We start from the raw sequence: 24,098 nt of genomic DNA, 5'->3' as shown, positions 1-24,098 counted from the left end.
GGCTCAAAGAGGCTTACAGTCGCCTTCCCTTTCCTCTCCCCACAACAGACACCCTGTGAGGGAGGTGAGGCTGAGAGAGCCCTGATATCACTGCTCGGTCAGAACAGCTTTATCAGTGCTGTGGGAAGCCCAAGGTCACCCAGCTGGCTGCATGTGGGGGAGTGCAGAATCGAACCTGGCTCACCAGATTAGAAGTACGCACTCCTAACCACTACACCAAGCTGGGTCTCCAAGTCACAGGAAAGGAAAAGCCTCTATTCAGGAGTGGTTTAAGGATTTGTAGGACCCATAGCACCAGAGCCTGCTTAGGATTTTACAGGGCCCTAGCAGAGATAGAGCTTGGCAAACCAATGGTTTGATACAGTATAGACCTGTGTCCAAAGAGCAGCTGCATCAAGGTGTGAGACGTTGCTGCTAAGATGAGACATCTTGACAGTTTTGCCTTTTAGTGTCCATCCTAAAATGACCTGGGTAGGAGATACATTGCTGTCTTCTGCTTTTCTCAGAGTTTGATAATGTTGCAGGCATGGGAAGGGAGAACGCTTCACAGGCTGCTCTCTCTCACAGCCTGACTTTGCAAATTACCTTTGGCAGAATTTGTCAGCAAGCATAGCTGAGTAACATCATGGTATGGGGGAAGATGGCAGCCTGCCAGGATGCTTGCTCTGCCAAAATCCTTTCACCAGACATCAGCTAATGAAAACAAATGTAGATTCCGCAAAACAAAACATTACATATTTTTTTCAACACTCAAGAGCACCTAATGTTGGGGCTTGTGCCATATGCTGAGCCCTACCGGTACAAGGGTGCTGTTCCAATTTGCTCCCCAAATAATAGGCAAAATAAGTGTATTTGTTTAGATACTTATACTTAGATACTTATACTTCACTGTTCTTCCTAGTAGGGACCCAAAGCAGCTCATGGCACTCTCCCCTGCTTCATTTTTTCCTCACAACAACCCTGTGAGTGGTTATCCTGAAGGGGGATGGAGAGAAGGAGAGAGAGAAAGAGAGAAAGAGTGCTCTCAAGGGATAATTTTATACAGTAGGTAATTTATCAGAAATATTCTAGCGGGTTCTCAGTCCATTGAATCAAAACTGCCTTATGATGCCTTAAAGCAGGGGTAGTCAACCTGTGGTCCTCCAGATGTTCATGGACTACAAAACTGAAGCCACACAGACAGATCTCAGAAAGCACAATAAAATCAGAGTCCAGTAGCACCTTTAAGACCAACAAAGATTTATTCAGGGCATGAGCTTTCGAGTGCAAGCACTCTTTGTCAGACTAAGACCCTGAATAAATCTTTGTTGGTCTTAAAGGTGCTAATGGACTCTGATTTTATTGTGCTTTCTGTAATGTGTCTATCTGTGTGGCTTCAGTTTTGGCTTTGGAGCACATTTGTTGTTTGATCCAGGGAGAATTTAAGGGGGAAACCTTGCTTCTGTATTCCAGGTCTGAAGTTAGGCATGGAGAGGGATGCCTACGTTATGATCGCTGAGAAAGGGGAGAAGCTGTATCACATGATGATGAACAAGAAAGTGAACCTTATCAAAGACAGGAGGAGAAAGCTCAGCACTGTTCCCAAGTGCTTTCTTGGCAAGTAAGTGACCGTTTGGGTTGAAAAGGCCCTTTCATACCAATTAACGGAAAGGGCTGCGGGTTTTTCTGTGGACGGTATTGTGAAGCTGAATCAGGCATGCTTTGATGGGACTTAATTGGAAAGATCTTTAACCTCCATTACCATTAGTTTATTAAAATTAATCATTCATTACGGCTTCATGCTCTTGGTGCATGCAATGGGAACAAATCTGGTGGTGGGAAGGAGGGAATATCTCACAAGCGCTATTTCATATCTGCAGAAAGAGTGACGAGAAATTACATGCACAATGAATATGGGAATTACGAGTGTGAAAATGCTTTTGACAGCACATCTCCCTTGTCTTTCTACTTCTCTTTTTTTAATCTAGAAAACTATACTTTTTTCCAATTACTCTTCTGGCTTCCCAAGAGCTGTGTCTGCCTCAGTATCAAATCCAGATGCGTAGAATTAACAGGACGCCTCCTATCTTGGGAAAGACAAAACACTTTTTCGAAGGGGGAAGAGAAGTTATTTTGAAGGGGGCAGAGATTTGCTCCAGAAAGACATTCAGCATGGGAGGGATAGAAAACACAGTCAAGAGGCATGCGACAAACAAGAGATTTTTATAAGGTCTTCATGCTAACAGTTATGCTTCAATATTTAGCACAGATCTGAGAGGGCTCTTCTTGACCATTGGACACGGAAATGATCATCTAGGAAAGTCTGTTCTAAGGGCAGCAAATCCAGCTGTCTGGCCTCCCTTGTCTTTTCCCCGAGCATCATAAAAGGCCGTTTCAGTGCTGTACAACAGCAGTATGAGGATGTGCCCCCCAGCCCAACTGAGAGGCAGGCTTGAAAGGAAGGCTGGTATTTCTGTCATGGCAAAATCACAGAGCCAACTTTGATAACTCGGAGGGGGAAAGAACAGATAAGACTTTCCATGTTTGGCAGACTGAGAAGGGACACACATAGCCAAGTCTCCTCTGAATATGCATTTTTGCTATCCTTATTACCGCTAATGCAAACGCCAGCTGCAGAAACTCTTGTTCTGCTTTTTTAGACATGTTTCTTAGGGGGTGGCGGTAGCGGTGGTGGTAAATATTTCACCCTGGTCATTTAATTGCCTGCTCTGCCTGGAACTTGCCCTAAAAATATCCCTAAAGTTGCTGCCACAGTGCATTTTTTAACATCTTGATGAGAAGCTTCCTCCTCCTGCATTTTAGTCCCGGGCTCCAGATACGGAGCAATCAGCATGCCTTAATCTTATCCTGTAGCAATCTTGCTATTTCTGGCACAGCTCCCTAATCCCTTCGAGAAATAAGGGGGGGAGGGGAGAGGAAGAAGAAAATTCTTTGTAGATTGCTAACTATAGCAACTTGGAGGCTATTCTAGTCCTGACCACCCAGCAGAGCTCAGCCGATATACTTCAATCAGCCCAACCAAGACTTTGTTTCAATCCTGTTATTTCACATCTGCCCTTCCCTTAAACAGTCCCTTTCCCCAAAAACTTGACCTGCATATTTTCTTGCCATTTCAGTCTCAAATACCAGACAAACCTCTTGTTATGCATATCGGATTGCACTTGTGTCATTTGTTTGACAGTTTTGAGTTGTATACATTGCTGTCGGCAGAGAATTTGGTTTTGGCCGCAAACAGTGTTTGCTCATTTTGTAACGGCCCCGCTGAATTCTTTCCTGATCCAGACTTCTTTGGTTTGGGATCAAAGTTGAGTCTGACATAAGGTTTTGCATCCCGAGTCATGTCTGACCCTTGGGGTGACGCCCTCTAGCGTTTTCATGGCAGACTCAATACAGGGTGGTTTGCCAGTGCCTTCCCCAGTCATTACCGTTTTACCCCCCAGGTACTCATTTTACCAACCTCAGAAGGATGGAAGGCTGAGTCAACCTTGAGCCAGCTTCTGGGATTGAACTCCCAGCCTTATGTCAGAGCTTCAGACACCATGTTGGCTGCCTTACCACCCTGCACCACAAGAGGCTCTTCGTAGAATCACTAAAAAACTCCATGGTTTTACCAGAGACTTTTGGCCAATTCCTACAGAGGTGTGATATCACTTCCAGATTAATCTGGCCCCCCTAATATACTGTTGGTAGAAGAGATCACCCAAAATACCAATGAGACAAATGGGACAATTAAATAAAGTTTGAAACATTATGAGTTCTGTTTAGATACAGTTGCCTAAAGGTGCAAAATAACAAGGGATTCCTTTATAACCCCCTGCATGACTTTTTAAACGTTCCTTTTGTTTCTGAAAGGACTACCCAAAGCTTAAGTGAGTCCGCCACTCAAAAACACAGGCTAAAATATGAGGTTCAGAGTTCTATAATTGGATACTTGAGTGCTGGTTTTGATAAGCAGCAAACCTACGCAAGCTGGAAGAGTTATAGCTGTTTTATTGAAGACAGATTTTTTCTGCATTGTGCTGCTTTCAGACATCTTTTCATATGCATTGTGTATATTTTGGATAATTATGGAGAAATTGCTGTCTAAGCCGGCAAACAACAGTCCTTCCTTCCAGACACCCGCAGTGTCCTACTCTTCTAGCTTCTTCCCCCTCCTTACCAGTTCTCTTTCTCTCTCTTGCTTTGTTCGTTGCTAGACACAAAGCAGAGGCAAAAATGATGGTGCAAAGTATTTATTATATTTTTCTCAAAGATCCCTAAGTTTTTTACAGGTTGCTCGGTTAGGGATCTATAATCATCATCATCATCATCATCATCATCATCATCATCATCATTATCTTTAACCACTCCGCAGGAGCAGTATAAATAAAGCAGTAAGGGGGGGGGGGTTGGGATGGGCCCAGTCCGGGATGGGGAAGGGCACCCATTGGCCACGGACTGGGCCCAACCCCTGGCTGCCGACACGGTGGGTAGGCGGCTGGCCGGCCGACCGACCCAAACTGCCCTGCAGGCCTTGGGCAGGTGGGCGGGGGGACTTCGGGGCTTGCAAAGTGGGCAGTCCCTTTGCCTGGCCCCGAAGCCTGGCAGTCTTCAAGCAAAGGTTGGATGCACACTTTTCTTGGATGCTTTAGGATGCTTAGGGCTGATCCTGCGTTGAGCAGGGGGTTGGACTAGATGGCCTGTATGGGCCCTTCCAACTCTATGATTCTGTGATTCCCTGCTCCTTTCTCCAGGCCGGGGATCCTAGCTCTCTCTGTATTTTGCATTGCTTTCTAACAACAACAACAACAACAACAATAACAACGACAATAATAATAACAACAACAACAACAACAGCAACAACAATAATAATAATAAATGAAAATAGACAAGTGCAATTTGAACACAGCAATGCTATTGTACAGGGATTATATAATGTTCTTTCCCCCACCGCACGATCATTGTTTCTTCTCTGCTTTGACTCTGTATTGACGTGTTCCCCCCTTCCCCATTGTTACATACAATCACAGTTTATCCGGATTTGAACTCTTAATGTGTATTTGGCACTGTTTCTCGGTTCACTCAGAATTGGTATAGAACTTTACCATGGAGGAAAACAGGACCATCCCCAGAAATTTCAGCTGTCAATTTCTGTAACATCCCTGCTGTAACATATACAGAGAAAGAGATGTTTTAATATAGAGAGTTCAGTTTACCACTGAGCCCAGTGGCACCTTTAAGACCTAAAAGGTTTAATTCAGGGTATAAACTTCTGTGTGCATGCAGAAATGTGCATGCACACGGAAATTTATATCTAGAATTCACCTTCATTGGTATTTACTTTTTTCTTATTTATTTTTTCTAAACCGCCCCTCTCCAAAACTTGGTTTTGGGGCAGTATACATCAGTGCAAAGGCTACAAAAAATGATTAATCTGAATTAAAATTCTAAAATTCAATTAAAACCATTTTCCCAAGTCCTATTAACCCGCTTCATTCTAGACAAAAAGCTTGGCTCGAGACAGAGTACTCATCTGACAGTAACCCCTAAAATCGGGGTAGGCAGGGGGCCCAGGTGGATAGTTGAGGTGTAGCCCAGACCTCAACCAAATGCCTGGTGGAAGAAAGCCATTTTGCCAGCCCTTCGAAATTTTGAGAGTTCTATAAGGGGCCGTGTTTCTGTCGGCAGCTCATTTCACCAGGCTGAATCCAGGACCAAAAAGTCCCTGGCCCTGGTTGATTAGATCAGATCAATGTTTCTGGAAGGGCAGACTAAAATAAATTATTGTCCTCATCTGGAATGATGTTTCTGGGATAGGAAAGGACTGCTTGAATGTGCCTTATGTACACATTTCTACCTCCCATGTAGACCTTTTCAGTTTTTCTTTTAAAAGCCCATCTTAATGTGTACACCCATACTCTGTGATCATTTTGATGCAGTGGATCTGCCTTTTGCTACATATCTGAACAGCCAGATATATGGAATTCCGTGTGCAAGAATTATCCACACCTCTGCCTGTTAAATGACAAATGGGAAGCCCAGGGCTCAAGGATGGGAAAACCCCATCTTGTCTTTGTGAAAAACACGCTGATGTCAGCAGACAGAAGAGCTGTATGTATATCAGGATTATCTGAAAAAGTTGGTTGAGTCAGTCTTGATTCGTTTTTTCCCCATGCAAGTCTAATGAAACCTCAAAATATACTACAGTATATGGACAGTAAGAAAACATGAACTTAATACAAGCTCAGCCCCATGCCATATTTGTGATTTGCAGGGATAAGTCCTCCTGAGATTACCTTCACAGTTCAGATTGCGGACTGAAGCACAGCAACACCAGAAACCTCTTGTGTAGACCTTTTGTATTTTAAAAGAATTTCAACAGAACCAACCTTTTTGTATGCACATACAATTTGCTGCCATTTTGTTGCAGTGGATCTGCCTTCTGCTGTGTGTCTGAACAACTAAATATACCGAATTCAGTGAAGCATTGGGCAAAAGATGTCCATGGCTAATTTCTTTTCACAGCAGACCATTTCTCCAGTGGTTTGGCAGACCGCTCCTCCTCCCTTCCCAGTTTTGCAGTGGCCTAAGATGCATGTCTGTATATTTGCTTGGCTTGCTCAATGGGAACGGGACTAACTGAGGTCGCTGCTCTGCTTCTCTCTACAGTGAGTTTGTATCTTGGCTCATGGAAATGGGAGAGATCAGTAAACCAGAGGAAGGGGTCAACCTGGGTCAAGCGTTGCTGGAGAATGGTATCATTCATCATGGTAAGTGTTTTGTATTGCAGTAAGCAGCAAAAGAGCCTATTGGGTATAGTAACATATCGGAGGCAGGAAGCATTCAGTTTCATGCACATGGAGTTATCCCAAAGATGCTTAGGCATTTACGGTCAGCATTTCAAAGGTCTTTCTTTAACTCTGAGTAGGTCTCGGTGGGAAAAATATCCTTGCTGATATTAACAATTCATTTCTCAGTATCTGTTCTTCTGTGAGCATGTTTAGAGATGGGCAGGCCTGGTGTGGGTGGGATAGAAAAATTCGACCCCCTCTTTCTCCCCCAAGGCCCTTTGTTCAGTTGTTCTGATGGAAATGTACATTATGATAACAAAGCCGATAAAATCATCCATGTAAAATCATAAAAATGATCATCCAGTTGATGCCTGTTGTTACTTCTGGTATCCTGCCTGGTAATCACTCCTTGAATTCAGATGGGTGTATTTATATGGAGGGGAACCCAGTAAATGTATCCTCATTGGCCCCATCCAAATGCCTAGTGGAAGAGCTCCATCTTGCAGGCCCTATGGAACTGAGCTAGCTCTGCCAGGACCCCCAGCTCTTCTGGGAACTCATTCAACCAGGTAGGGACCAGGACAGAAAAGGCCCAGGCCTAGTTGAGGTCAGACATACATCTCTAGTGTCAGGGTTCACCATCCAGTTAGAATTGGCAGGGTGGAACACTCTTTGGGGGATATAGCTAGCCAGGTGGTCCCTTAGATATGATGGAACCAAACTATGAATGGCCTTGAAGATAAAAGCCAGAACCTTGAACCTAATCTAGAATTTAACTGGGAGCCAGTACAGCTAAGGACGTGCCAGATATGCCTTTCAGTGTGTACTAGTGAGGACCTGTGCTGCTGCATTCTGGACCAATTGCAGTTGTAGGAAAGCACAGAAGCCCACCAAAACCCTGTTGATTTATTTGGAATTTTCAGCGTAGCATCCATTTTTCAGTTATGGGCTGGCTTCCACATTTTTTCCAGGAGAAGAAGGTTCACTCTTAGCAGCTATAGAAGCCTTATCTACCGCACAGGGTGGATGTGAGTGTAAAATGGAGAAGGAGAGAATGTTGTAAGCCACTTTGGATTCTCATTGGGGGGACAGGTGGGGTACAGATGAAGTAGAATAAGTAAATAGCATTGGGAAAGAGCCACTTGTCTTTCCCAGGAAAAGAGCATATTTATGTGTATTTGGTGGGTTGTATTCTCAGATGAGCTCCAGTACAACTATTCATCCAAAATACTGGAACCATGAAAATGTGGCCCCTATTTTAAGCTTAATAGAAAAACCTGGTGACATCTATAGTTATTAAGTCTGTAGTACTAAGTCAAAGTGTGACTTGGAAAGCACGGAACAGGTCCTCTGTCAAGGATGGTTATTTTTCTGTTGCTTCAGTTTCAGATAAGCACCAGTTCAAGAACGAACAGGTGATGTACAGGTTTCGTTATGATGATGGGACTTTTAAGCCCAGAAGTGAACTGGAAGATATCATGTCCAAGGTATCCATCTTTTCCTTTTCGACCTAGAGGCAAACTGTCAGAAGCTAGCTAATAAGAAATGAATAGTTGTTTACAAGTCAGTTGGTTTAGAAAGGCATCACTGTGCTTGAGAAGACTTATTCTGCTTCAGCATTTTTAATAGGAGATAAATGAAATGAGCGATACACGTCTCCCTCTAATGCAGTTTAGGATTCAGAGATTTGGACCGGCAATCAGCAAAATATCAATGCAGCTAAGTTGCTCCAGATTTGCTCCAGTGCTCATGTATGTGTTTTGGATCACTGCGTGCCTGCTTTGAAATTAAGAGCCTTCATTTGCTTTTCTCTGCAGGGTGTGAGGCTGTATTGTCGACTGCATAGTCTTTACACTCCAGTGATTAAGTAAGTCTGTTATCGTAGCGCTCTCATTTTTTTCCCCCATTCATTAATTTGCGCAGATTTGGTTGTCAAAAGATTGTAAAAGAAATGAAGATCCTAATTTTTCTAAAACAAAGACTGGGTAAAGAAGCATGACTTCTCTTTAAAAAGGTTAACCTTGAGCTGGCTGCTGGGATTGAACTCCCAGCCTCATGGGCAGAGCTTTCAGACTGCATGTCAGCTGCCTACCACCCTGCGCCACAAGAGGCTCTTATGACTTCTCTTAGAGACAGACTATTTTATTCAAGGGGCTGTGGCTGAATTAGGCACAGCCTGTTCTCTCTTGTCCTGTATTTCCATAATGATCCATGACCAAAACAAGTACAGAGAGGAGAGAGGGGAGTCCCTTCTAACTTGCTTTATAATTCATCTGCTTCTAACTGTGCATACCAAGAGACATGTTGGTCTTGTGCTCTGGCAACAAGTCCTGAAAAGACATGCCAAAAAGAGAAAAAGGAGGCTTTCTATGGCCTCATGACTCAGATGATGGGGCTGCGTAATACACCTGGGGTTCCAGACCCAGGGATTGAAGACCACTGCTTTCGTTTTACCATCTCATATGGGCAACAGAAATTGAGTCCAATGGCTCCTTTGAGACCAACAAAGATTTATTCAAGGCGTGAGCTTTCGAGTGCAGGCACACTTCCTCAGACAAAATGGAACAAGGATCATGAGAGTACAGATATATAGAAAAGGTACTTTAGTGGCAGATTCGTTTACTAATAGTTTACCAATTTAATCAATCAATCAATTAATACTTTACTAATTTGCCACTAATTTTATATTTTTTGACTATAAATCAAAAAACCTTACCCATAACTACACGTGGGTAAGATTTTTTGATTTATAGTCAAATAGCAGCCCTAAACCTTTGGGAATGATCGTTGACTAGCATTCCCCGCAGTACCCTAGAGAGCCTATGGCCGATTGATACTAAAATATTAGCAATAGTAATATAAGGACTGGAGGTTTCAATCACTGATGAAGCCAATGAAAACGGAATTGATCTAGAAGCCGTTATGGTTGTTCCTTCTGGTATATAAAAGATGTAAAAGAAATTGTATTGACTCATGGTATATATTATTACAAACATATTGCCTTAGAAAGGTTCCCTGTTCTCTTATTTGGGGTACTGGGCTGCCACTTAGCTGATGCTTTGTTTCAACTCTCAGATGAACAGCACAATTTTCTTTTCTGTGTTTTTACATGGGAAGCTCTGATATTTGGGGAGGAGCCAGCCATGAAAGATGCACACTAAAAGGACGAGGTTGGAGTCCCAGTTTCTGCAGTTGACCTCCCATTCCCCAATTATTTAGCAGATGCAGTGATGTGAGTGGCAAATCCCTGTCATGCTTGTAGCATCTGGAGATGTTTCATGCATCACGATGCTGCCTAATTGAAAACACAGTTAACCCCCAGAAAGGGGGGTGGGTGTCTGAGCTGTGAGAAAGGAGAATGGTGTGTAAGCGTTAGTACATATGCATGCTTGCACACATGCACGCTTCACCCACTAAAATAATCAATTTCTGCGTAAAGCAAACCCCCCCACAAAAATTGATAATCAGCTTGCTGAAGAAATGCTGCCTGGCCCCCAGGCATGCCACTAATTGTTTGTTTTGCATGCATTAGTCATCAGTAAACAACAACAATGGTTCCTGTCTTCATCTTAGGAAGACAGCAGAAGTTAAAGTTCACATTGGTTAGGGGAAGCATCTCAGGAGCCAGCACAAATACCTAATACAAATGTCCATATCTCCACAATCCTGTCTTGTACATATGGCATATGCGTTGTGACATAAAAAAAAACTGTTTCATTTTTGAAATGAAATAAATAGACCTTATCATCAGAAGGTGCCCCTAGAATTTGAGCACCACCAAATTATAACTTATACCACCAAATCCCAACCCAATGGATATTTGTGACCCTTGCAAAGAACCTGGGTGTGATTCTGGAGTTCTCCTTATCGATGGAGGCCCAGATTGCAAATGTCATTCATCAGGTATTTTTCCACTTGATTGAACGACCTCACCTCTCGACACCCGACCTAGCCAGGCTGATCCATGCAGTGGTCACCGTCAGGTTAGACATCTGCAACTCGCTCTACAGACATGACACCGGTCCTCACCCAACTACATCGGCTCCAGATTGGAGACTGGATTAGATTCAAGGTTTTGATACTGACTTTTAAAGCCTTAAATGGTTTGGGACTAATGTATCTTGGAACCACCTCTCCCATTATATCCCATGAAGAGCACTTTGGTTGGCAGACCAACATTTGCTCAGGGTCATTGGCCCCAAAGTGGTGAAACTGGCCTCAGCCAGGGCCAGGGTCTTTTCAACCCTGACACCAGTCTGGTGGAAAACTCTGCCATCCGAGATCAGGGCCCTGCAGGATCTCATTCAGTTCCACAGGGCCTGCAAGGCAGACTATTATGGTTGAGGCTGGGAACCATACCAGCTAATAGCATCATATTAGCTGGCCTCCCTCCACCCAGGAAATGTCTACGGGAAAACATCCATTGGAGCACCAAGGGCGGTCCATCTGCTTTAAGAATGAAACCCTCCTTAATGCTCAACCAACCAGTGTATATCTTGGGGAAGCTCTAAAAATGTTTTAATGTAAGTGTTTTTAATGCTGCTTTATTGTATTTTATCTGCTAACATTAACCACCCTGAGCTTCACGGGAAGTGTCTGTTATAAGAATAAAGATTTATTTATTTAACCTCAAACGAAAATAATTATCCTTTCAGCTGAAGAAATTATAATGACCTTTGAGTGTACCATGAATCTTAAATTGCACAACAAATCTCATAAACTCTCACTTTGACACTACCCATCTTCTCTTGAAGCCCCTGCCCATTTTCTTCTTCCCCAATGCTTGGGCCACAAGAGAAACATGAATGAGCTCTATATCTCAAGGTGTTCTGTCATCCCAAACACTTGACTTAAAAAGAATTAACACATAATGACAGCACAACATGCCTTTATGGCAGCAAACACATTTGCAAAGTATCATATGATGGAACAGATAATTGCAAGCTGTAATTAGGCTCAAATAATCTGGTATGGACTCCGGGGAATGGTAGAGGACAGGAAGGCCTGGAGGATCATTGTCCATGAGGTCGCAATGGGTCGGACACGACTTCGCAACTGACAACAACAAGTTTGGTATGATCTGTTCTGCTGAGCTCAGCCCTGCCTGGAAGGTCAGTTCACATGATCAACAGTTTTTGCAAGTGAATTCTACCAATAACCTTAATGGAGGCTCACTATAAATGCCCCAGCAGCTACTGAGAATTATTGTACTCTGTGCCGACTCTCCTTGGCTGAAATGTGGCCATTTGTACTTCATTATCTGCCCAATAGTATTTTTAACAAAGCTTAATTTTAATTTCTGATTCAGAGACCGAGACTACCACTTGAAGACCTACAAGTCTGTCATCCCAGCAAGTAAACTAGTGGATTGGCTGATTGCTCAGGTAATGAGAGCACACGGATATCCATATTGCTCCAGCTCTTAATGCTGGCAGCTGTGGTTGAGTTTCATTCTAATTACACATCTAAAGATCCAGCTTGGTGTAGCAGTTAAGAGCGGCAGACTCAAATCTGGAGAACCGGGTTTGATTCTCCACTGCTCTTCCACATGCAGTCAGCTGGGTGATTTTGGGCCAGTCAGAGTTCTTACAGAACTCTCTCAGCCTCACCTACCTCACAGGGTGCCTGTTGTGGGGAGAGGAAAGGAAAGGTGTTTGTAAGCTGCTTTAGGACTCCTTTGGGTAATTAAAAGCGAGGTTCAAAATACCAGCTCTTCTTCTAGATCTGTAATGCGCCCAATTATCTAACACAGCACTAATTTTTGCACTGCTGATGGGAAACACCCAAATGTAGGTCAGTGTTATTTGAGTGAGCTTCAGACTTGTGCGTTCCCACCTGCCCTTGTGTCCTCTCTTCCCTTTCTGCTTTGCTGCAAATCATAGTTTAGTATTATATCTGATCAAAGCAAACTCTGGTCTGCATTTGCCCTCCAAACCAAAATTGGTTATGATCTTTAAAGTCCTTCACAAGTACACATTTGAAGGACTGTCTCCTTCCTTGGAGATAGATTCAGGTAGGTTATCTGAAACAATAGGACAAAGTTTGAGTCCAGTAACAACAAAGTTTAATTCAGGCTATAAGCCCAGAATTAAGCTTCGTTGGTCTTAAAGGTGCCACTGGACTTAAACTTTGTTCTGTCCCCTTCCATGTGACCCTTTTGCAGCAGCTATGGTCATCTGGCAGTCATCCTCTGGCCATCCTACCACTTTTTATTCAAGGTGTATTCAAGGCACAGTTATTTATTCAAGGCACGGTTCTTCATAAAACTACAAAGGAGGGTTTGTTTCAATTTCAGGAAGAATTTCCTGATTGTGAGTTGTGTTTGACAATGAAGCAGGCTCACTCAGGAGATGGCAGATTCTTTGTCACTGAAAGTTTGAAAGTATCGATTGGATGCCTAGTTATTGGAGATGTTACAGACGTGGGTAGTTCTTGCATTGACAGGGGGTTGGACTAGTTGACCCTATTGGTTTCTTCCAACTCAGAGACCAAATTAATACATAGGGATGTTTGGAAATAAATTCTGTAACTTCCTGAAGCAGCAAGAATCACGTTCCAGATGTTTTCTGGAACCATCATTCAGCTTAGATATTTAGAATTCATACAAGGCCTGTGAAACATGCGTTCTCCATAAATGTATGTCTTGTTCTCATGTTAAAAATAAATTGTGACTGTTCTGACTTCAAGCCGGAGTGTTAATACTTCTGTCTCAAAACAAGATCAAAATCTTGACGGACCTCTCTTGGTCATAAATATGTGTTAATAGAACTATTTAGAATAAATGTGCCAGTCCTGTAAGTAAGTATTGGAGAGAAAGTGAAACTCCATGACTTAGCTCTGACAAAATATTTAGTGAGACTTAAAGAAGGAAAACAAAACATCAACACTTTCTTACAAGGAAGAGGTACTTTTTGATTAATTACTAAAATAATAAAAATCAGACCTAAATTATTATAACATGCTTTATTTGTAGTTTGCTTTCCAGTTTCAGTTGCTAAGCACTACGCACTTAGGTGATATTCCTCTGTAGGCTTTTGGAAATATGATGTTTTATTCTAACGGGGGATGGAGTTGGTGATCTGTCAGCAGAGCTTTTATATGACTAATGACCTCCCCAGATCTCCTCCACCCCAAGCAACCACTTTTGACGCCAACAAAACTGCATACTGGATTGGTTCACAAAATCAGCATTTCTGTCAGATGACTATCTAGCCTCTGCTTAAAAACCTCCAAAGAAGGAGAACCCACCACCTCCCGAGGAAGCCTGTTCAACTGAGGCAACACTCTGTCAGGAGGTTTTTCCCAGATATTTAGCCGAAAATTCTTTTGAATTTTTTTCAAATAATAATTGGTTCTGGTCCAACCCTCTGGAGCAACAGAAAACAACTTTGCTCCATCTTCTATATGACAGCCCTTCAAGTATTCGAAGATGGTCATCATATCACCTCTTAGTCACCTTCTCTCCAGGATAAACAGATCAAGCTCCCTCAACCTTTCCTCGTAAGACTTGATCTCCAAACCCCTCACCATCTTTATAGCCCTCCTCTGAACATGCTCCAGTTTCTCTACATCTTTCTTCAGTTATGGTACCCAAAATTGAACACAAAGTGGAGTAAAGTGGTAACATCACCTCACGTGATTTGGACACTATAGCCCTTTTAATACAGCCCCAAATCCCGTTTGCCTTTTTAGCTAACGAGTCACATTGCTGACTCAGGTTCAGTGTCTGATCTACTAATCTAGATGAGATGTTAGTTCCCCCTGGGGATGTGCCACCATTTTAGCAAGTGAGTGTCTACCTGGAAACTCCTTTAAATTGTGTTTGTGGGGCCCCCAATTCTGGTCAAGACCACTGGGGTGTGGGAGAATGGAGGGGATCCTGCCTTCATCCTGCACTGTTTTCTCTCCCTGAAATGGCACAGGGGGGTTATTTGCCCATATGCTCCCCAGATACCATTTTGGTTAGAAAAACAGCACAATGGGGAAGATAAGAATCTATGCGCTTCAGCCCTGTTTTCATACTGCAATGCGTGCACAGCTTTTTGCAAAAATGAGCCAACACATTCTCATTTTACAAATGAAACTGGGGACTGCCACTTCCATAAATGTGGGTTTTTATTCACAAGTTCAACTTTATGTGTCCTGAGGGTGACATGAGAATTACTCCATGCACATACAAAGGAATATCAAGCGTACATTGCACATAGATTGTACATACATTTACACTAACTGGTGAGCGATGTTAATGACATCCTGCTGTCTGAATATTTTAAAGTGGTCTTTCTCTAACATCTTAATTCCTGTTTTCTTTGCATTGAGAATACCTTTACGTTATATCTGGAAATATGCAAGGAGGCTTTGAAATATTCTAATCTTAGTCATGCACTTGACCTGGAAATTGCTGTTTTGCAAAGACCAAGCTGCAAGTGGTCAAGTTTGCAAGAGAAATCCTCTCCTCTAAGATGTTTGCATTTCGTGGCTTATATACAAATTGGATTCCCAATGGCCAACTTAAAAACGGTGTCGAAAGGCATTTCCTCTTCCATTTACAAACAGCTTAAGTGTGAATTGATATTGTGAATTCTAGTAATTATATATTAGGCACTACTAGTTACTCTAATAAAGTATCTCATATTGAAGAATAAAAGTAGCCCTGTGGCAGAACGTGAAAATGGAAGAAATGTACAGCTTAGAAATTCTATTGCATAGAAAATTTCACTTAATATTTATCAATACCTTCTGGTTTGCCAGTATGAGGGTGGGGGGTTTAGATATTGTGGAGTAGGTTGGATCAGTACGTGCAGCTTTTGTGTTGTGCACCTTACAGGCATTTTCCTCTGTTATTGCAAAATTTTGCAAAATTAAAAGTGACTGTACAAGTCCATACTGATAAGAGTAAGGCTATAATCCTAAGGATGCTTTCTTAGGCCTAAGCCTCCTTGAGTAACATGGTGCCTACTTCTCAGTAGGCCTGGTTAGGAGTGCTCCCTAATTGTATCAGCATGTGGGAAGACTGAAATAAGGTATCATGTATGGCCCAGTCTCTATGCTTCTGTTTCAGTTGTTGGTTGTGATAGAAACTACAGGCATCAGTTGCCTCTCATTGTCCTGAGCTTGCAGAAAGTACAAAGTTTCTGCTGCTCAACCATTTCCAGGCAGTATCTCAGTTCAGCAGGCAGGGAAGAAAAATAAATCCATGTTGCCAGGCTATTTTGTTTCCTTATTTCCCTCTAGTCCGGTTGCTTTCCTTTGTTCTTTGTTGCAAGGAAAAGCATTAATACCAAAGACAAAAAGAAAACAAAATAGTGGAGTAGCTTAATTTCCTTGTCTTAAGCCCTGATAAGGCAGTCTATAAATAAAGCAACTAAATAATATGAAATATATACTGTCCCTACTGTCACCAGAATAAGTAGAAACGGCAGGCCCTCCCAGCTACATGTTTCTGTGGCAGCTGGGGATAAGCTAAGGTGGCGCTCACATGGCAGTGGGGCAAATCCCTGCTGACGTATGACATCACCATCACCCTGGCCCCTTCCTGGACCTGGCCCAATTTAGGGCCTCTGATGCCCTGTGATTTAGGGTCTCGTGGCCCGGCTCCTCCTCCCCACCTATGGTGTCCCAATAGGGACATGAAATGCCCCATTCAACTGAATGATGCTTTGCAGTGCTGCGGAACCGAACAGGGCATTGTCCCCCCCCCCCCCCCGTGGTGGGATAGCAGCGTGCTGTTATCCCACTGTTGTGCAGGGAACCCCCCGCCCCCCCACCACTGTGAGGCATGGTGGAATTTTTCTCCCCTGGAGTTGCACATGCACAACTTGGGGGCAGACCGTGTACATCGGAAGTGTCATGGCATGTTGCCCCACCGTTGGAAACTGGTAGCAGCTTGATGTGGCTGCCACTGTGCATAATCGGTCTTGGTGCTTCTTTTCAGTAAATTTGACCTCACAGTTAGAGGTATGCTTGTTACTGCCACACTAGTTTCTCACCTTACCAGAAGGATGCCAGACTCCTTGGAATTAAGAACCTTTGGAAGACTACAAAAGAATAGGAAAGCCAAATTCTGTCTATTCCAGGCCCTTTAATTAACTGGTTGGGCATTCTTTTCATCATTCTCCCACCCTTCTAAATTAATCTCAACTGTCCAAACCAGGGGTAGTCAAACTGCGGCCCTCCAGATGTCCATGGACTACAATTCCCAGGAGCCCTTGCCAGCATTCGCTGGTGAATGCTGGCAAGGGCTCCTGGGAATTGTAGTCCATGGACATCTGGAAGGCCGCAGTTTGACTACCCCTGTTCCAAACCAAAGTGAGAACCGATTGGGTGGGATCTGGAAGACAGATGGACTCAACAACCTTTCCAAGTCCCTTCCCTCTCCTCACGATCCTCTGTGCAATTTCACAGGGGAAAGATTCCATTCTTGAGGAGATCTATCATGAGAAGATCTTACCAGCTAAAGATACTGTATAATATGCTAAACACCTGTTTAGTTGATCCTAAGTAGAAAATAAATAGAAAATACATATCTGTTGTAGGAGCAGTACAACTCCACACTGCATAGTGCTGTTTCTTAGTTGGGGTGCAACCTCTGATGCCTCTAAAGAAGTGGAAAGCATCTCCAAGTTCATAGACTGAATGAAATCCTTCCTGAACTCAATGGGGCCTCTCTTTTTTCAGAGCAGAGGGGAAATACATTAGTGTTGTTTTAAAATAGCTCAGATCAAGGGGGAGCAGCTTTCGGTTTATCCATGGAGATACGTCCACATGGTTGATTTTCAAGTGGCTGCTCAGATGGGTTGTGGTGTAGCTAGGTACTTTGAACCTCAGACACCAAAACAAAACATATTGCCCACATCTGCAGGTTGTTCCAAACACCGATGGAGGCATTCTTGGAAGTGCTGGGTTCCAAGTCTAGTAGCACCTTAGAGGTCAACAAATTCCCTCTCTCAGATTCCATCCTCTACAATGATGGGAGCTTTGCTGGTTGAAAGCTTCTACCTTGAAAATCCTGCCCATTTCTAAGATGCTAAGATGTAGCTCTTTAGCTGCAGACTAGCACAACTTCCCTTCCGAAACTATATTTTTGGACGCTCATACTAATGTGATGGAGGGCTAGATTTCCTTTTTTTTCTCCAGCCAGTCTTCAATCGGACAGAGGGAAAGCAAACTGAGCAATATTGGAACTGTATCTGATCTGATCTTAGCAAAGCCTGAATAAACCATGCTCACCCCGCCAACCCCTGCATGGATTTGGCTGCTTCCCATTCTGAGGATGTGCTTTATTGTCTATATGGCCACTGGGCAGAGAATTCAGACTATCACAGCTGCCAGTTAAAGAAGGTCTCCACATGGAGGTAACGTGCTATGCTTGGGTTGTTAAAACAGCTGTTTTCCGGAGCCCTGGCTTTTGTCCTTCCAATTCCTGTGAGGGGGAAGCGGTGCTATATATAGGAATGAATGAGATTTAGGCAAAGGGAGCCCTGTTTTAATTGCTTACTATTGTTTCTTTGCGTCAAGGGCCATGCTAATTTGAGAGCGGAGACCCGGTCACAGGCCAGGGGGGAAACTGTTTGAATTAGGAAGTGGTTTAAGAAGTAACATTTGTCCTCTCTTGTTGCCAGGGAGACTGTCAGACGAGGGAGGAAGCTGTCGCACTGGGTGTTGGATTCTGCAACAATGGCTTCATGCACCATGGTAATTCATTGATATCTCCTTATCCCAGCCAATTAAGAGGGGCGTTGTATTGTCTTTTTGGCCAGGAAATGTGGTAAGGGCCTCCACTCCAAAGGTACCAATGGCTCATTGAGGACTGTGAGATGCAAGGAGAGCTGAAAGCCTCCATATTGACTATGTTGCCATATGCATGAAAAGTGTAATAGATACAGTTGCACTATCCTAGGGGCCCACAGGCGTTCTGAGCCGGTGGGCACTGTTAGAATTCTGACACAGGTGGGTGACCACAACTACAAAATGGCTGCTGCAGGAGACAGAGCTGACCAAAGCACATCAGAAAGTGAAGTTCTGTATAACTCACAGTTATTGCTTCAGCATTTCAAGAAGATGTTCTGCTTAAGATGTCCTTTAAAATGAACATGTTGCTTAAAAATATGTTCTTGTTTGCACACAGCTTACTTTTAGTTGTGCACTGAAGACACTTGTGCTGTGGTGACAGCTGCTGGCCAAAAACAATATTTTTGAAGGTGCTTAGCCAATCAGAAGCCCTGCTGGGTGAAGGCTCCACCTGGCCCATTCCACTTGGTGGGCACCACAAAAGGTGTTGAGCGGGGGGGGGGGGACCACGGTAAGCGTGAGCAGCACATTGGGGACCCTTGCTTGATATGGCAGTTGCCAAGGGAGTTGAAATATGGTCTTTGGAAAGGGCCAAAAAGAGCAGTTCTTTTCAAAACCCCACAGATCAGTCTGCAGCACCTAGAGCAGGGGTAGTCAAACTGCGGCCCTCCAGATGTCCATGGACTACAATTCCCAGGAGCCCCCTGCCAGCCTTCGCTGGCAGGGGGCTCCTGGGAATTGTAGTCCATGGACATCTGGAGAGCCACAGTTTGGCCACCCCTGATCTAGAGAGCAGAGAGTGGAGGATGGCACAAGCTTACACAGGGACATGTGCTATAGACCAGGGGTAGTCAACCTGTGGTCCTCCAGATGTTCATGGACTACAATTTCCATGAGCCCCTGCCAGCAAACACTCAGGATCCCAATTTCTCTGTCACAGCAGCAGAAATTATATGAGTTAGCCTCCTGTACACTTCCTTTGCCATTTGGGGGTGTTGTGTCCAGTCATGTGGTTAATTTAGGACATATCTCAGTGGGACTGCCGTATCCTTAGGACATACCCCTCTCGTAGCATGGGAAATTAAGGAAATGAACTGCACATGTTGACTCCTGTTTGATTTCTATTTCGCGGTTCATTCACCTGGTCATGGTTAGGGTCTAGTTCTCACAGGTTTTAAACCTGTGTCTGAAGATGTGCTGCTCCACAGGTGGGGTTTCCTTGCACTGAATGTTTTTTCCGTGCAGAAGGACTTCCCAGATAAAAATCTAGCCTAATGAGGAAAAGGCCAGGCTCAGGGGCATTTAGTTCTTAGAAGTGTGCGCACATCTTCCATGGCTGAGTTATAAACTCAGTCCCGTATCTTGATTGCTTCCCAGCCGGCAGTGAAGATCTGTCCTCCAAACAAAGACTCCACTCTCCCTACATCAGCCATTCCTCCACCCTTTTCCTTTGTGCATGGTGCAGTAAACCTAAGTCATAATGAGACTCAGCAATCTCTCTGACAGTTTGCCAGAAGGCTTTGATTAATTAATGCACTATATTTTCCTCCCCCTCCCTTCTCTTTCTCCCTGCAAAGGTATTGTTTATGCATTTTTGGATACTTGAAGGGCAGATGTATGACATAGCCTCATGTCTGAATTGGGAACGAAAACCTAAACTTCTGTATATGAAGACAAATACATTACTGTATTAAAATACCTTCTAAATCAGTGGAGACTCTTTAGGGGGCAAGATTGTAGGTGACACAGATAATGCTTGTGGAATCTCTGCTGTCACTGAAAAGAAAACCAGAAGGTCTTTTAATAGATTTGGGGGTGGGGGATCAGGAAACCAAAGGTTCATACTGACCAATGACATGAAGATCCGTTGTTCATGATTATATATAAATTGTTTTTCCCCCGGGGTTTCTCAGTTCAGTTCTGCCTCTTGTCCCACCATGCCGATTTTGCTCTTTTCTGCTGCTCCAGACAGACGAACGCTCTCTCTTGATCCACCCCGGCCAAGCTGCTCGCCTGCCGCAACCCCTGTGAAAGGGGTTGTTTGACCCCCAAGGGGGTCCTGACCCCCAGGCTGAGAACCACTGCTCTACCACATATTTTGCTAGTCTTTAACATGATACTCTTTTCTACTGCTACAGACAGAGTCACAGCTACCCATCTTGATCTGTCTTCCTTGATTGTGGAAGTTTTTCCTTTAGACTCTTCTGATTCTCTTGCCCATCAACTTCTTTGGGTGCCATCAAGTTCTACTATTATGGGAGAGGGAGGAAAAGTTCTCTCTGTTTTCTCTACCCCAAGCATAATTTTATAAATCTCTGTCATATTATTCCTCACTCATCTATTTCCTTGAGGGCAAAAGAGGAAGGGGACGACAGAAAATGAGGTGGCTAGATGGAGTCACTGAAGCAGTCGGTGCAAACTTAAATGGACTCCAGGGAATGGTAGAGAACAGGAAGGCCTGGAGGATCATTGTCCATGGGGTCGCGATGGGTTGGACACGACTTCGTGCCTAACAACAACAACAACATCTGTTTCTTAAGCTGACAAGTCCTACATGCATTAGCATTCCTAATACAATGATGCTTCAACTTCTGAATCAACTTGGTTGCCCTTTTCTCTCCTTTTTCCACCTTTGCAATATCCTTTTTGAGATATAGGACCTGGAACCAATGGGTACAAAATCACAATTCCTTCATCTTCAGGACACATTTTGTACAATTCTTCAATCATTCATGGTTTGTGAAGGCCATTCAGTATGATGTAGAAATATGAGCAATGGCAAATTAAATGGCTGCAGACTGAGATTATAGGAAGGAATATCGGCCTGGGCATCAAGGGATGAAATGGATGAAGATAGGGAGGAACTCAGATATAGCTGAGTTCTGTGCAGCGCCTTCTGTAAGATTGCTATAAATCTTTCACAGTCAGCTGTAATAGTAGCAATCTGAGATATGTCCCTTAAAAAGTTGAGGGTGGATATTAGGACATGACCTCTGTATTCAGACTAGTTCAACCAGTTCCAGCCAAGTAAATGATTTTAAAACTGCTGAAGGAGAAGAGATGCAGCTGAGAAGTTAATTTAGTGCTCTGGTCATTCTCTGTCTTTCTGTGGAGTTGGCTGGCCTTTGGAAGCCTCACAATGGTCCTATGTTTACTCACTGGAATTTTCCCAAGATGTGGATGAAAAGCAGCCGTTGTTTGTGTCCTCCCTAGGTTGTTTCAGATTCTGTGTCAGCAGCACAAAACGTAGGCCCATGATCGTCCGCTGGGACAGAATATAGGCCTGCTGAAAAGAGAGCAAACTTATTCCATTGTGAGATGTAAGATAAACATCTACAGTGGTGGAATTATGGGTAGGTGGTATCTAGAGTAGCCATTTGTGGATGCCTAAAGACAAAGGGATTTCGGATGCAGCGGGCTTAACTTCTAGTAAATACATAAAGTTGCACCCTTCTAAAGCCATTGGTCAAGAGCCTCTTATGGCGCAGAGTGGTAAGGCAGCCGTCTGAAAGTTTTGCCCATGAGGCTGGGAGTTCGATCCCAGCAGCTGGCTCAAGGTTGACTCAGCCTTCTATTCTTCCGAGGTCGGTAAAATGAGTACCCAGCTTGCTGGGGGGTAAACGGTCATGACTGGGGAAGGCACTGGCAAACCACCCTGTATTGAGTCTGCCATGAAAACGCTAGAGGGCGTCACCCCAAGGGTCAGACATGACTCGGTGCTTGCACAGGGAGTGTGCAACTATATTTAGGATGGCACTCAGTCTTTACTTGGAAGTAAATGTTATTAAAATTAATGGAGCTTATTTCCAGGCAAATATGTATGTAGGATTACAACCTGAAACTCTGAAGTTTCAAGGTCAGGAAGAGAATGGTGGTGAATAGTATTTGCTGATTAGAAAACGTTACTCATTTCATACCTAGGTCCCCTCCCCCAAATAGGCACAATGGATTGCAGTCAGCATAATTTTATTTTTAATTTTTCATTGCTGAATAAGGGGTTTCCCATTGATGGGATGCAAGAATGGTACAGTCCTTCATAGTTAGACCTTAGATAGACTCCTCCAACTGAAAACAGTTTCACGTGTGTCGTGAGTGGGAATGAATGCACCAAGAAGCATTTTAAAAAAAATACTCTTGCATTTTCCCATGTTTGTGACATGGTTATCTGTTTTCCGCTTATTGGCTTCCAGTACTTGAGAAGAGTGAATTCAAAGACGAGTCTCAGTATTTCCGCTTCCATGCCGACGAGGAGATGGAAGGAACCAGTTCCAAGAGCAAACCGTTGCGAAATGACTTCAAGCTTATTGAAAACATCTTGGCCAAGAGCTTGCTGGTAAGTGAATGATATACTGAGATACTGGTTTCATGATCTTCATCATACTCCGTGTGTGGAGGAGAAGCAAGAACTCCTGGGGGAAGAAGTGCGTTTCTTCAGTGCTCTGAGACATGTGATACCTCCCTATCAGTGCAGTGCCAGTGAAGGTCATGCCAGTGAAGGTCAAGCAACCCAGTTTTATGTAGGGACAGCTGTTTCCCATATACTGAAGAAGTGCCATTGGGTGGGGTGCTTTTACATTTGAATGGCAACCAAGTACTTATATGAGAGAAACGATCCAGCTACAGCCATGCACACCAACAGTTTAGGCTGCTCAGAGGTCCCCACGCTGGTGCTTATGGATGATACGGTACCCATCAACACCATTCCAGGTGCCCACCGATGATTTTTAGAAAGTGGGTTGGGCCAAGTGAAGCTTTTGCCCAGCAGAGTTTCTGATTGGCTACTAGAGATCTGACCCGGCTGTGCAGATTTTTAAAAAGTGTTGTTTCAAGCAGCGTCTCCAGAGCACAAATATCTTCACTGTATGACTGAAGATAAGCTGTGTAAGGTAGTATTTTCAAACAATATGTTCATTTAAAAAGACATCTTCTTGGACAGAGCTTCTGTGAGAAATAATGAAGAGTTACGCATGACCTTGACATTTTATGACTGGCCCCACCTCCTGTGGCGGCCATTTTGTGGTTGCGACCACCACCTTGTGTCACACTTCCAGAGATGCTTTCAGGCTCAGAAAGACTGGGGATCCCTGGTGTGTTTTATGTTGCTGTTATGCTCTGGCTTGTTTTAATGGTATTAGCCTGATTTTGATTGATTGAGTCCAACCCAAATGTGCAACCATCCAAGTTCTATTATTAGACAGATGTTACAAAAATTAAAGGGGAAGGGAATTTTCCAGGTCCAGATTTTAAGATGTTCTCATGCCAGCTTTTGATGTTGAATGCTGGAAGTCTCATGATTTAATTACTCTAGATCAGGGGTCCCCAGCCCCCATGGGCCGCATGCAGCTTCCAACCTCTTTCTGTGCAGCCCTCCAATCTGTTTGTCTGCTGCTTTCACCCTCAGTAGGTTAATAATTTTGTTACATTCTGGTTTAAGATGTGGCCCTCTTTATGGGCACACTAATGCGGCCCCTATGTGCCAAAAGTTTGGGAACCCCCGTTCTAGATGTTAGATTACAACAACTACATTCTGGAAAGAAG

At 43.6% G+C, this 24,098-nt stretch overlaps 1 protein-coding gene across 5 annotated transcripts in view; it reads left to right on the top strand.

Moving 5' to 3' along the window:
* The window catches only part of PREX1 (phosphatidylinositol-3,4,5-trisphosphate dependent Rac exchange factor 1), a 253,178-nt gene that overhangs the window by 152,197 nt on the left and 76,883 nt on the right, over positions 1 to 24,098 (top strand). For all 5 annotated transcript variants that reach the window (XM_077335562.1, XM_077335563.1, XM_077335561.1 and 2 more), the window contains exons 10-16: positions 1,453 to 1,600; positions 6,649 to 6,749; positions 8,154 to 8,257; positions 8,588 to 8,637; positions 12,079 to 12,154; positions 18,392 to 18,464; positions 22,751 to 22,893. In XM_077335562.1, the coding sequence (XP_077191677.1) occupies positions 1,453 to 1,600; positions 6,649 to 6,749; positions 8,154 to 8,257; positions 8,588 to 8,637; positions 12,079 to 12,154; positions 18,392 to 18,464; positions 22,751 to 22,893 (695 nt within the window). The remainder of the gene's footprint in view (positions 1 to 1,452; positions 1,601 to 6,648; positions 6,750 to 8,153; positions 8,258 to 8,587; positions 8,638 to 12,078; positions 12,155 to 18,391; positions 18,465 to 22,750; positions 22,894 to 24,098) is intronic.

The sequence above is a fragment of the Paroedura picta genome, chromosome 4 (assembly GCF_049243985.1).
Source record: "Paroedura picta isolate Pp20150507F chromosome 4, Ppicta_v3.0, whole genome shotgun sequence".
Taxonomy (NCBI): domain Eukaryota; kingdom Metazoa; phylum Chordata; class Lepidosauria; order Squamata; family Gekkonidae; genus Paroedura; species Paroedura picta.
Note: the sequence above shows the minus strand (reverse complement) of the source record. Positions and strands in the feature narration are given on the sequence as shown.